Genomic DNA, 13,652 nt, shown 5'->3' with positions numbered 1-13,652 from the left:
TGACAGTAACACGATGCTTGTGTGTTCTGCCAGTGTTCTGGGTTCTCTTCAGTTCTTGTCATTCATTTGAAGCCTCTTCCAGTTGTTCTGCTGGCTGTTGTCAGTGAACATGTACAGTGGGGAGAACAAGTATTTGATACACTGACGATTTTGCAGGTTTTCCTACTTACAAAGCATGTAAATGTCTGTCATTTATAATAGGTACACTTCAACTGTGAGAGACGGAATCTAAAACAAAAAGCTGCTTGCCTATTGTCCTGTAGCCCATCCCATCCTTGCACAGGTCTACAATTTTATCCCTGATGTCCTTACACAGCCTTCTGGTCTTAGCCATTGTGGAGAGGTTGGAGTCTGTTTGATTGAGTGTGTGGACAGGTGTCTTTTATACAGGTAACGAGTTCAAACAGGCGCAGTTAATACAGGTAATGAGTGGAGAACAGGAGGGCTTCTTAAAGATAAACGAACAGGTCTGTGAGAGCCGGAATTCTTACTGGTTGGTAGGTGATCAAATACTTATGTCATGCAATAAAATGCAAATGAATTACTTAAAAATCATACAATGTGATTTTCTGGATTTTTGTTTTAGATTCTGTCTCTCACAGTTGAAGTGTACCTATATAACGTGACGTAATGACGCCACGCAAAATGTTGCGCTACACATGCATCACAGCAGACATTGTGGGCAAGGTTAGGAATGCTGTGATGCATGTGTAGCGCAACATTTTGCGTGGATCAAGCAGTCAACAAGTCAAGCAGTCATTTGAAAGAGTAAGAACATTTCAGCGAGACAACTCAGGTGAAATCCATTAACGCCAAGATAATGGAGTTCATTGACCTTGACAATCAACCGTTCTCTGTTGTGGGTGATGTTGGCTTTCGCAGACTGGTCAGTTTCACTGCTATTAGCTTCACGACATAGATACTATGGAATGTGGTTATTTTAGATGACTCCTAGATGATGTTGTTTTGCTATGTTTTTGGGGAAGAACATTGTTTGCATCCATGGGCTTTTTTTTAATGACCAGGACTGTAGATGCGCGAGACAACTTTACCAGCATCATAGCATACGTATCGATGAACCGTTGTGACATATGCAATACGAGTGATAGTGTAATCAATGTGTAATAGCTACGTAAAAAAATGCATGAACGCATTAAAATATGTGACATGCAGTCATATGCAGGTCCTGATTGGTCAACAAGCTTATTCGACACGTCAAATAGTGTTATTTGACATGTATCTTTTTTCGACACGCAAAGACCCAAATGGCGTTCCATAGAAATCCTGAGAATATTGCTTCCTGTGTTAACAGGTCAGTCAGTCAGAGAGGCTTATGGCCCACTGGTGGGCTACTGAAGAAATTAAATACTCTAAAACTATCATCGACAAAGACAGAAATAGACGGGTGACCCTTTCTCTCATATTGCGTTGACTGCAGGGTTTGCAGGTTTAAGATTATGTTATTATGTTTTTTTGGTGGGAGGAATAGAGAGTTTGAGAAATTGAAGGGGGGGGGGTGAGCACAAGAACAAGCTTGGTCTGGTCCCAAAGCCCCAGTATATCTAGGTTTTATAGCGCTTTCGTTAATGTTACATCATCGTGGCTTGGCCCCAGTCTGTCCCTGTGTGAATACAGGTGTCCACTCAAAGCTAATGAATGATTAATTAAGCTGATATGTCATGTTTCCTGCAAGGTCTGTGTCTTGGGTTTTGACCTGACTGTACACCAGGTGTCCCAGTATCATTAAAACCACAGAACCCCACACAGGACCAGAGCTGGGTGAGATGTTGTAGTGTTTAACCCATTACTTCCTGCAACCCCCCGCCCGTTCTGGGCCCTGAGAACACAAGGCCTGGGCCTCTGGTTCTCATTCTCTCTCTCTCTCTGGGTGTTTCTGGCTTAGCTTACCCTCTGTGGTGAGGCGCCTAGGCTCCCGCTGTTAACTTGACAAATTGCAGTTTTCCAAAAAAAGCGGAGGACATTCTCACCTATCATCAGCATGTAGGCCACAGTGAAATAAACCAACAGAACACTCAATGTTTCTGACCTGCTTTTTAAAATTATCAACACCCTTTAACCTGTATAGACTGGTACCTGTTTCAACTGAGAAACATTTTTGAAGTGTGTGTGTGTGTGTGTGTGTGTGTGTGTGTGTGTGTGTGTGTGTGTGTGTGTGTGTGTGTGTGTGTGTGTGTGTGTGTGTGTGTGTGTGTGTGTGTGTGTGTGTGTGTGTGTGTGTGTGTGTGTGACATGGGTTTAACTCTTGTGTTTGTAGCAGAAATGTGTTTTTAATCTTTCTCTTTCTTTTTAAAATTTGGTCTCAGTGGGCCTCCCTCGTTCAGTCCACTGGTTAAACAGAGAAGTGGTTTAGTGTTTCACTGCTACACTCCAGTGGCTCCTATTTTTTTCACTGAGGCGATGGGTTATTTGACATGAGGGAGAGAGGATGGTGGAATTGAATTGGGATGTTAGTAGCAGGGCCAACATAATGTGGCTAGCTGAAGAGACCAAAGGTTGCCATCGTTTCTGTTTGATTGGTCTGCATTACTAGTCAGTTAACTGTCATCATTCTGGACATATAATAATAGTATCAACCTCTAACTACATTTTACTCTTGAGATAACCTACACTCCCAGATTACCTAATATCTGAATTGTAACCTTGTGGATATGAAGCTGCATGTCTTATTTTTAGGCTGTTAGAAAGTGGTTTGGGGCCAGAGTGTCTTTACCAATGATAACCAGGAGAAAAGCAGTACGAGTTCCAAAGAGAGAAAAATACTTGGTGAAGGGTTCCCCCTAGTGAGAGTAATGTAGTATTACAGTAAAGCTGACAATGATTGTCTGATTTTCTGATTGTGTTTCTGATTGGCTGTCTCTTCTGTCTCCCTCCTGTCCAGGACATCAATGTCTGCATCCTGGAGAATTACCCAGAATGTTCCAACCCCAGACTCTTCTACATCATCCCTTATTTCTGTGGACAGCACCCACAGTGCAGGTAAGAAGATCTGTATTGCATCATAGAATCAGGCTCCAAATTTGGAGTAAAGAAATGTTATAATAGTCACACATTGTCCTGGCTGGTATTCATATTTTTGCGACTGGTAATGTTTAGTACATTATTAGTGGTATTAGAATTATCATTGGTTATACTTTCCTTTGGGTTGACAGATATTTTCTTCTGACTGTGTCTGTTGTTCTGTGTGTTTCAGAGAGCCGGGAGTATGGGCTCTGGAAAGGGCCAAACAGAACGTTCTAGAAAACTTTCTTATCGTGGGGATCCTAGAGGAGCTGGAAGATGTCCTGCTCCTTCTCGAGAGACTGTTGCCTCACTACTTTACTGACGTACTCAACATTTACAAGAGCCCAGGTACACACGCAAGCACACCCTGGCCTGTAAACACCACGTTACACTGCGTTTAAATGATTCACATTTAAAATAATAGTTAACTCCAAAATGAACATTTGTCAGAAGTTTATTTTCATACCTCCAAAAACAGTCTACAGTAAGACAGCATTAGAAGAAAGGATAATTAGCTAAATACTACATCTTCAAATATAAAGAACTGGAACAGAAAACTACTCAATCAACACGGTTGATAAAACACAGAAGATCAAACACAGGGACATAGAAGGCGCAGTATGTGTGACTGTGTTGTGATGAAAGTTGGGGTGTGTGTGTGTTTTTGTGTTTGGAAAAGTGTGAGTGAAAAAGGATAGAGGTTGCAAATCCCAGAGCCCATGTGTGTTTGTGAGCAGGGGTTGTGAGAGAGAGAGCTTTCCATTTTGTGCAGATATGGGATATACATTTTAAAGTAAATTATTCATATTTATTTATTTACTGTCCTATCATGATGGAACAGTCCCCAACTCTATACCCCAGACACCCACCTGAGAGACCCATACACTAAGGAGAAGTCCTTATTTGTTTTGTGGGCCTACTGGAAGTAGCCTATATGCAGCAAAATCAGAAGATGAATGTGGTCAGAGACCTACTAAAGCAGCACCGCCCTCTCAAGATTAATTTTCTAATAATTGTGCTAACAGTTGTTGCCGTCTCACCAAACTGCTTGCCTATTGTCCTGTAGCCCATCCCAGCCTTTTGCAGGTCTACAATTGTACCCCTGATGTCCTTAAACATCTCTCTGGTCTTGGACATTGTGGAGAGGTTGGAGTCTGTTTGATTGAGTGTGTAGACAGGTGTCTTTTATACAGGTAACACGTTCAAACAGGTGCAGTTAATACAGGTAATGAGTGGAGAACAGGAGGGCTTCTTAAAGAAAAACTAACAGGTCTGTGAGAGCCGGAATTCTTAGTGATCAAATACTTATGTCATGCAATAAAATGCAAATTAATTATTTATATATATGAATTGCTATATCTCATACAAATTGAGATGAGGGAGATGGAAATGCTTTTGGCTAGATGGGTCCCGGTCTCTCGGGGGACGGGGTGGTCTGCCAGTCACTGGGATGACAACCCAACTTGGGATGGGGAGGGATTTTAGCGGGTGGAATAGTAGGGTACAATTGGAGGAGCAATTTACTTAGAGGCGATGCAAATATCAAGGTATAGCTACATGGGCACTGAATCAAACATATACAGTGCCTTGCGAAAGTATTCGGCCCCCTTGAACTTTGCGACCTTTTGCCACATTTCAGGCTTCAAACAAAAAGATATAAAACTGTATTTTTTGTGAAGAATCAACAACAAGTGGGACACAATCATGAAGTAGAATGACATTTATTGGATATTTCAAACTTTTTAAACAAATCAAAAACTGAAAAATTGGGCGTGCAAAATTATTCAGCCCCCTTAAGTTAATACTTTGTAGCGCCACCTTTTGCTGCGATTACAGCTGTAAGTCGCTTGGGGTATGTCTCTATCAGTTTTGCACATCGAGAGACTGAAATTTTTTTCCCATTCCTCCTTGCAAAACAGCTCGAGCTCAGTGAGGTTGGATGGAGAGCATTTGTGAACAGGAGTTTTCAGTTCTTTCCACAGATTCTCGATTGGATTCAGGTCTGGACTTTGACTTGGCCATTCTAACACCTGGATATGTTTATTTTTGAACCATTCCATTGTAGATTTTGCTTTATGTTTTGGATCATTGTCTTGTTGGAAGACAAATCTCCGTCCCAGTCTCAGGTCTTTTGCAGACTCCATCAGGTTTTCTTCCAGAATGGTCCTGTATTTGGCTCCATCCATCTTCCCATCAATTTTAACCATCTTCCCTGTCCCTGCTGAAGAAAAGCAGGCCCAAACCATGATGCTGCCACCACTATGTTTGACAGTGGGGATGGTGTGTTCTGGGTGATGCGCTGTGTTGCTTTTACGCCAAACATAACGTTTTGCATTGTTGCCAAAAGTTACATTTTGGTTTCATCTGACCAGAGCACCTTCTTCCACATGTTTGGTGTGTCTCCCAGGTAGCTTGTGGCAAACTTTAAACAACACTTTTTATGGATATCTTTAAGAAATGGCTTTCTTCTTGCCACTCTTCCATAAAGGCCAGATCTGTGCAATATACGACTGATTGTTGTCCTATGGACAGAGACTCCCAACTCAGCTGTAGATCTCTGCAGTTCATCCAGAGTGATCATGGGCCTCTTGGCTGCATCTCTGATCAGTCTTCTCCTTGTATGTGCTGAAAGTTTAGAGGGACGGCCAGGTCTTGGTAGATTTGCAGTGGTCTGATACGCCTTCCATTTCAATATTATCGCTTGCACAGTGCTCCTTGGGATGTTTAAAGCTTGGGAAATGTTTTTGTATCCTCCGGTTTTAAACTTCTTCACAACAGTATCTCGGACCTGCCTGGTGTGTTCCTTGTTCTTCATGATGCTCTCTGCGCTTTTAACGGACCTCTGAGACTATCACAGTGCAGGTGCATTTATACGGAGACTTGATTCCACACAGGTGGATTGTATTTATCATCATTAGTCATTTAGGTCAACATTGGATCATTCAGAGATCCTCACTGAACTTCTGCACTGAAAGTAAAGGGGCTGAATAATTTTGCACACCCAATTTTTCAGTTTTTGATTTGTTAAAAAAGTTTGGAATATCCAATAAATGTTGTTCCACTTCATGATTTTGTCCCACTTGTTGTTGATTCTTCACAAAAAAATATGGTTTTATATCTTTATGTTTGAAGCCTGAAATGTGGCAAAAGGTCGCAAAGTTCAAGGGGGCCAAATACTTTCGCAAGGCACTGTACAAACATATATTGTGATAAATAGAGTTAGAAATGGTATTTCATTATGGTAAATGGTGAAATAAGTATAGTCAGTTATAATTGTAATGGCTTAGCAGATAATAAGAAAAGACGGTCAGTATTTGCCTGGCTAAAAGGTGTAGGTGTCCTGGAGGGCAGGTAGTTTGCCCCCGGTGATGCGTTGTGCAGACCTCACTACCCTCTGGAGAGCCTTACGGTTGAGGGCGGAGCAGTTGCCGTACCAGGCGGTGATACAGCCCGCCAGGATGCTCTCGATTGTGCATCTGTAGAAGTTTGTGAGTGCTTTTGGTGACAAGCCAAATTTCTTCAGTCTCCTGAGGTTGAAGAGGCGCTGCTGCGCCTTCTTCACGATGCTGTCTGTGTGAGTGGACCAATTCAGTTTGTCTGTGATGTGTATGCCGAGGAACTTAAAACTTGCTATCCTCTCCACTAATGTGGATAGGGAGGTGTTCCCTCTGCTGTTTCCTGAAGCCCACAATCATCTCCTTAGTTTTGTTGACGTTGAGTGTGAGGTTATTTTCCTGACACCACACTCTGAGGGCCCTCACCTCCTCCCTGTAGGCCGTCTCGTCGTTGTTGGTAATCAAGCCTACCACTGTTGTGTCGTCCGCAAACTTGATGATTGAGTTGGAGGCGTGCGTGGCCACGCAGTCGTGGGTGAACAGGAGAGGGCTCAGAACGCACCCTTGTGGGGCCCCAGTGTTGAGGATCAGCGGGGAGGAGATGTTGTTGCCTACCCTCACCACCTGGGGACGGCCCGTCAGGAAGTCCAGTACCCAGTTGCACAGGGCGGGGTCGAGACCCAGGGTCTCGAGCTTGATGACGAGCTTGGAGGGTACTATGGTGTTGAATGCCGAGCTGTAGTCGATGAACAGCATTCTCACATAGGTATTCCTCCTGTCCAGATGGGTTAGGGCAGTGTGCAGTGTGGTTGAGATTGCATCGTCTGTGGAACTATTTGGGCGGTAAGCAAATTGGAGTGGTTCTAGGGTGTCAGGTAGGGTGGAGGTGATATGGTCCTTGACTAGTCTCTCAAAGCACTTCATGATGACGGAAGTGAGTGCTACGGGCGGTAGTTGTTTAGCTCAGTTACCTTAGCTTTCATGGGAACAGGAACAATGGTGGCCCTCTTGAAGCATGTGGGAACAGCAGACTGGGATAGGGATTGATTGAATATGTCCGTAAACACACCACCCTGGTCTGCGCATGCTCTGAGGCGCGGCTGGGGATGCCGTCTGGGCCTGCAGCCTTGCGAGGGTTAACACGTTTAAATGTTTACTCACCTCGGCTGCAGTGAAGGAGAGTCCGCATGTTTTAGTTGCAGGCCGTGTCAGTGGCACTGTATTGTCCTCGAAGCGGGCAAAAAGTTATTTAGTCTGCCTGGGAGCAAGACATCCTGGTCCGTGACGGGGCTGGATTTCTTCCTGTAGTCCGTGATTGACTGTAGACCCTGCCACATGCCTCTTGTGTCTGAGCCGTTGAATTGAGATTCTACTTTGTCTCTGTACTGACGCTTAGCTTGTTTGATAGCCTTGCGGAGGGAATAGCTGCACTGTTTGTATTCGGTCATGTTACCTGACACCTTGCCCTGATTAAAAGCAGTGGTTCGCGCTTTCAGTTTCACGCGAATGCTGCCATCAATCCACGGTTTCTGGTTAGGGAATGTTTTAGTCGTTGCTATGGGAACGACCTCTTCAACGCACGTTCTAATGAACTCGCACACCGAATCAGCGTATTCATCAATATTGTTAACTGACGCAATACCAAACATGTCCCAGTCCACGTAATATATATAATAATAATATAATAATAATAATATAATAATATAATACGTGATGGAAGCAGTCTTGGAGTGTGGAGTCAGCTTGGTCAGACCAGCGTTGGACAGACCTCAGCGTGGGAGCCTCTTGTTTTAGTTTCTGTCTGTAGGCAGGGATCAACAAAATGGAGTCGTGGTCAGCTTTTCCAAACGGGGGGCGGGGCAGGGCCTTATATGCGTCGCGGAAGTTAGAGTAACAATGATCCAAGGTTTTTCCACCCCTGGTTGCGCAATCGATATGCTGATCAAATGTACTTCCGGCGCCGACAGAAATGGCCGCCTCGCTTCGCGTTCCTAGGAAACTATGCAGTTTTTTGTTTTTTTACGTGTTATTTCTTACATTAGTACCCCAGGTCATCTTAGGTTTCATTACATACAGTCGAGAAGAACTACTGAACATAAGATCAGCGTCAACTCACCATCAGTACGACCAAGAATATGTTTTTCGCGACGCGGATCCTGTGTTCTGCCTTTCAAACAGGACAGCGGAATGGATCCAATGCTGCGACCCCAAAAAACGACTCCGAAAAAGAGGGAAACGAGGTGGTCTCCTGGTCAGACTCCGGAGACGGGCACACCGTGCACCACTCCCTAGCATTCTTCTTGCCAATGTCCAGTCTCTTGACAACAAGGTTGATGAAATCCGAGCAAGGGTAGCATTCCAGAGGAACATCAGAGACTGTAATGTTCTTTGCTTCACGGAAACATGGCTCACTGGAGAGACGCTATCCGATGCGGTGCAGCCAACGTGTTTCTCCACGCATCGCGCCGACAGAAGAAGAGGGGCGGGGCGTATGCCTTATGGCTAACGAGACATGGTGTGATGTAAGAAACATACAGGAACTCAAATCCTTCTGTTCACCTGATTTAGAATTCCTCACAATCAAATGTAGACCGCATTACCTACCAAGAGAATTCTCTTCGATTATAATCACAGCCGTATATATCCCCCCAAGCAGACACATCGATAGCTCTGAACGAACTTTATTTAACTCTTTGCAAACTGGAAACCATTTATCCGGAGGCTGCGGCTGCATTCATTGTTGCTGGGGATTTTAACAAGGCTAATCTGAAAACAAGACTCCCTAAATTTTATCAGCATATCGATTGCTGTCATCAAGGCAAAGTGTGGCTACTTTGAAGAATCTTGAAGAATTTTTTTAACCCTTTTTTGATTACTACGTGATTCCATATATGTTATTTTATAGTTTTGATGTCTTCACTATTATTCTACAATGCAGAAAATAGTACAAATAAAGACAAATCCTGCAGTGAGTAGGTGTGTCCAAACTTTTGACTGTAAGTGTTGTTTATTCGTTTACTCCAATTAGGTGAGGGGTGGTAGGGTTTGCAGGAAATAATACAATTAAATATATATTTTTAAAAGATGTGTGTGTCTAACATATAATATACACACACAGTGCCTTGCAGAACTATTTATCCCCCTTGGTGTTTTTCCAATTGTGTTTGTCTTCAAGAGATTTGAGACTGGGACGGAGGTTCACCTTCCAGCATGACAATGACCCTAAGCATACTGCTAAAGCAACACTTGAGTGGTTTAAGGGGAAACATTTAAATGTCTTGGAATGGCCTATTCAAAGCCCAGACCTCAATCCAATTGAGAATCTGTGGTATGACTTAAAGATTGCTGTACACCAGCGGAACCCATCCAACTTGAAGAAGCTGGAGCAGTTTTGCATTGTAAAATGGGCAAAACTCCCAGTGGCTAGATGTGCCAAGCTTATATAGACATACCTCAAGAGACTTGTAGCTGTAATTGCTGCAAAAGGTGGCTCTACAAAGTATTGTAGGGGAGGGGGGTTATGAACGCTCAAGTTTTCAGAATTTAATTTGTCTTATTTCTTGTTTGTTTCATAATAAAAAATATTTTGCATCTTCAAAGTGGTAGGCATGTTCTGCAAATCAAATGATACAAACCCCCAAAATGTTTAATTCCAGGTTGTAGGGCAATAAAATAGGAAAAATGTCCAGGGGATGAATTATTTCGCAACCACTGTGTGTGTGTGTGTGTGTGTGTGTGCGTGTGTGCGTGCGTGCGTGCGTGCGTGCGTGTGTGTGTGTGTGTGTGTGTGTGTGTGTATTTATATATTTATATTTAAGCAATAAGGAGGTGTGGTATATGGCCAATGCACCACGGCTAAGGGCTGTTCTTATGTATGACACAGCTCTTAGACGTGGTATATTGGCCATATAACACAAACCCCCCAAATTGCCTTATTTCTATTATAAATGGGTTACCAACATAATTAGAGCAGTAAAAATATTTTGTCATACTAATGGTATACAGTCTGATATTTATTACATTTATTGAACCTGTATTTAACAAGGCAAGTCAGTTAAGACCAAATTCTTATTTACAATGATGGCCTACACTGGCCAAACCCGGACGGTTCTGGGCCAATTGTGTGCCGCCCTATGGGACTCCCAATCATGGTTGGATGCGATACAGCCTGGATTTGAACCAGGGACTGTAGTGACAGCTCTTGCACTGAGATGCAGTGCCTTAGACCGCTGCACCACTCGGGATATAACACAGCTGTCAGCCAATCAGCATTCTGGGCTCGAACCACCCAGCATATAAATATATTTTTACCCAAAAAATACATGGGGGATTGGAAGTGATGCAGACAATTACATTGATAGAAGCTACAATCTATACACAATATTAAAGCTGATCTTGCCACACAAAAAAAAATCTTCACTTTTATGGCTGACAATATGTCTCCTCTTCACATTTTAACCATACAACAGTAACTTCCTGGTATGTTTCTTTGTCTCCTCCCCTTCCTGCAGACTACATGAAGATGGGGAACATGACTGGCACGGTGCGTAAACACACACCCACTCTGGAAGCTCTTCAGGTGTTATACCACCGTATGCGCTACGAGTACGACTTCTACAACTTCATCCGAGAGCAATTCCACCTGATGAAGAAGAAGATTGGCCTCAAGTCGGTCTCCCGACCCACTGCCCACCAGGCCTCCTTCCTAAGAGAGCTGGCCGTCCGAACCCCAGAGCCCCTTGACAAAGATGAGGAGTTGGAGACCGACCTCGAGGACGCCAACAGCTGGTTCGTCCAGCCCTGACAGGTCCCATGGCGACTGAAGACTTTACCAGCAGCTGGTTGGCTGGAGGTGGCATATGAGAAGGGGGCGGGAATACGCCCTGTCTGTCAGCATTCCCAGGAGGACGATTGGTTGGGGGTGTGTGGATCCTGATGCCCGTGTTTTTACGGGCTCCATTTTCCGTTTGGCTCGGACTCTCTGCTCATGGCTGAGGACCTTGGGAGTGGGCGGATGGATGGATGGACTAACTGCCATATTTAAAGATTGACGGATTGAAGATTGAAGATTAATGGAATCTTTAAAAATATAACTTTGGTTGTTTTAAGGTTTGATTTGACTTGGTTTAGCTCAAATGTGACAGTGTCTATGGATAACAGAATCGGTTTACTTTGCGTAACAGACGTTGAAATGATATAAGACGGTCAAATGGCAAGAAGAGCACCAAACTATGAATTCAGAGAATTCCAAACGTGTGCCTATGATTGGATTAGACATTTATCCAACTGACAATATATGAAGATGGGTTGAAACATTTTGGGACATAACTAGGGAAATATTGAGGAAATAATATGTTCATTGGTGAAAATGTATGTTTGTCCTCAATTGTCGATGTTTCCATAAGACAGAGCATTAATGTTTGACATCTTACAACAACAATAAACACTCAAATAAAAATATGTAATTAAAAAGATAGAGCTGAAACATTTTAATCCAAAGCTTTACCTGAACTCACCAAACGATATTACCATTTGTTAAGTCTTAACTTAGTGCACTTAATCTTATTTTGATGTCAACTTCAGATGTCTACTTTGTTTTCTCTGTTTCCAAACTCTCTCCTGACTCTCAGTTCTACAGTATTTCATAGTGCAGCCATGGTGTTACACTTTGGTCATTTTAGGTAACTCAACATCCAGAGAATAAATGGCCACAACAACAAGCGATTACCTAGCATTAGTACCTACACTATGCCGTACAACATGCCAATCTAATATACAGATTGTGGTAGGGCCTATGTAGTCATTGTCATTGTCTTCCGTGTGGATTTTGTTATTGACCGTTTAATTTATTATTATTATTATTATTATTATGTATTCATTTGCATTCCAGAAAAGATTCTCAGGAAAAAAAAGGTTTCTTACAAAGTTGAAATAATTTGTACTTTTAGGATTCTTATAACTATCTACTTATTCATACTATCTAAAGATGAGTCAAAGGTCCAACATAAAATATGATCAGCTTAAAGAAATGTCTAAACTGTTTTACAATGAATGGAATCCATGAATTTCAATATCCTCAGAGTTTTCAAAATAAAAACCTAACAATTGCAGTTGTCTGTGCTTTCCCTCTCATTCTTAATTATACAAAGGAGTGCTAGCCTATTGTTTTCCAATTCGAGAGGATACATTTAATGTACATTTACCAACCTATCTCTGGATCCATGAAAGAAATGCAGCCTCTGTTATGTGCTAACAACGTGATGAACCTGAAGTACTGGGTTATTCCGGTGTAAGTGCTGTTCCAGTTCCACTTTATTAAGAATAAAATTGGCCTCAAGTCGGTCTCCCGACCCCCTGCCCACCAGCCCTCCTTCCTGAGAGTAAAGGCCCAGTCTTCAACACCCCAGAGACCCCGAAGAAGGACAACCAAGACCCAAACAGCTGGTTGGTTACCACAGAAAAAGATGACTCAACCAGAACACTGCCAGTTTCCATTGACACTAACTGATAACTGCCATTGTTGCTATTTTGGAGTCGGAAGCTTACTCCTCCATCAGACGTCCCTGTGAATCTCTTGGGTGCCCTGAGAACAGCTAATATGGACTGTGGATGAGATTGGCTGGACATGGTGTGATGAGGGGGCGTTTGCATTACAATCACAGAAGTAAGATTAGCCAATGCTGATCCCAACTTCAGGGGAGAATTAGAGACATGGATATAGGGTTTGTGGGGGGTTGAAGGGATGAAGGAATTGGTGTGTTGAGAAGAAGACCAGGAGATGAGAGGGAATGTGGAGGGGTTGTTGGGGTCTACAGACTGTCTACAGCTGTTGAGCCATTTAGGGAGTTGGCCCACAGAGAAATCAGCTCGCTTCTATGTATTTGATTGTAGCTCCCACATTGACCAACAGATGGCGGCATCTCCAGTTCAGCTTGACTGACAGGTCAACCAAGACTTCAACTCTAGGTCAGCTCTGGTGAACTCTGAAGACATTGTCTATATGGAAAATTAACATGAAGTAGCTAGTCCACTATATCAAAACTTCACAAACAATGTCCATATGAAAAATATAGTGAATATGGGTTTTAATGTGTGTCGCCTTCTTATTTATGGGCCCTTTATTTCCACAGAACAGTGGTCACATTTGGCGGGAATATGGAGGTCAAGGACATGAGATTGTTTTGGGATCAGTGCCAGTGCCACTACCTAAAATACCAATGTAATTGACAGGTATCCTAGTTTGTTCTAGTTTTCTTGGAATAATGACTTAGTGAGGCTCTCTGCACATCCACACTG

General features: G+C 43.0%; 1 protein-coding gene across 1 annotated transcript in view; it reads left to right on the top strand.

Annotated features, from left to right (window-relative positions):
• LOC118398373 (uronyl 2-sulfotransferase) overlaps nucleotides 1–12,460 on the top strand; it is a 143,029-nt gene extending 130,569 nt beyond the window's left edge. The window contains exons 6-8 of the mRNA XM_035793643.2: nucleotides 2,900–2,997; nucleotides 3,212–3,369; nucleotides 10,868–12,460. Of these exons, the coding sequence (XP_035649536.1) occupies nucleotides 2,900–2,997; nucleotides 3,212–3,369; nucleotides 10,868–11,160 (549 nt within the window). The 3' untranslated portion in view covers nucleotides 11,161–12,460. The remainder of the gene's footprint in view (nucleotides 1–2,899; nucleotides 2,998–3,211; nucleotides 3,370–10,867) is intronic.
• The last annotated feature ends 1,192 nt before the right edge of the window (nucleotides 12,461–13,652 follow it).

Source organism: Oncorhynchus keta, chromosome 19, assembly GCF_023373465.1.
Source record: "Oncorhynchus keta strain PuntledgeMale-10-30-2019 chromosome 19, Oket_V2, whole genome shotgun sequence".
Taxonomy (NCBI): Eukaryota; Metazoa; Chordata; class Actinopteri; order Salmoniformes; family Salmonidae; genus Oncorhynchus; species Oncorhynchus keta.
The sequence above is the reverse complement of the archived record's forward strand: the minus strand, read 5'-3'. Positions and strand labels throughout refer to the sequence as shown.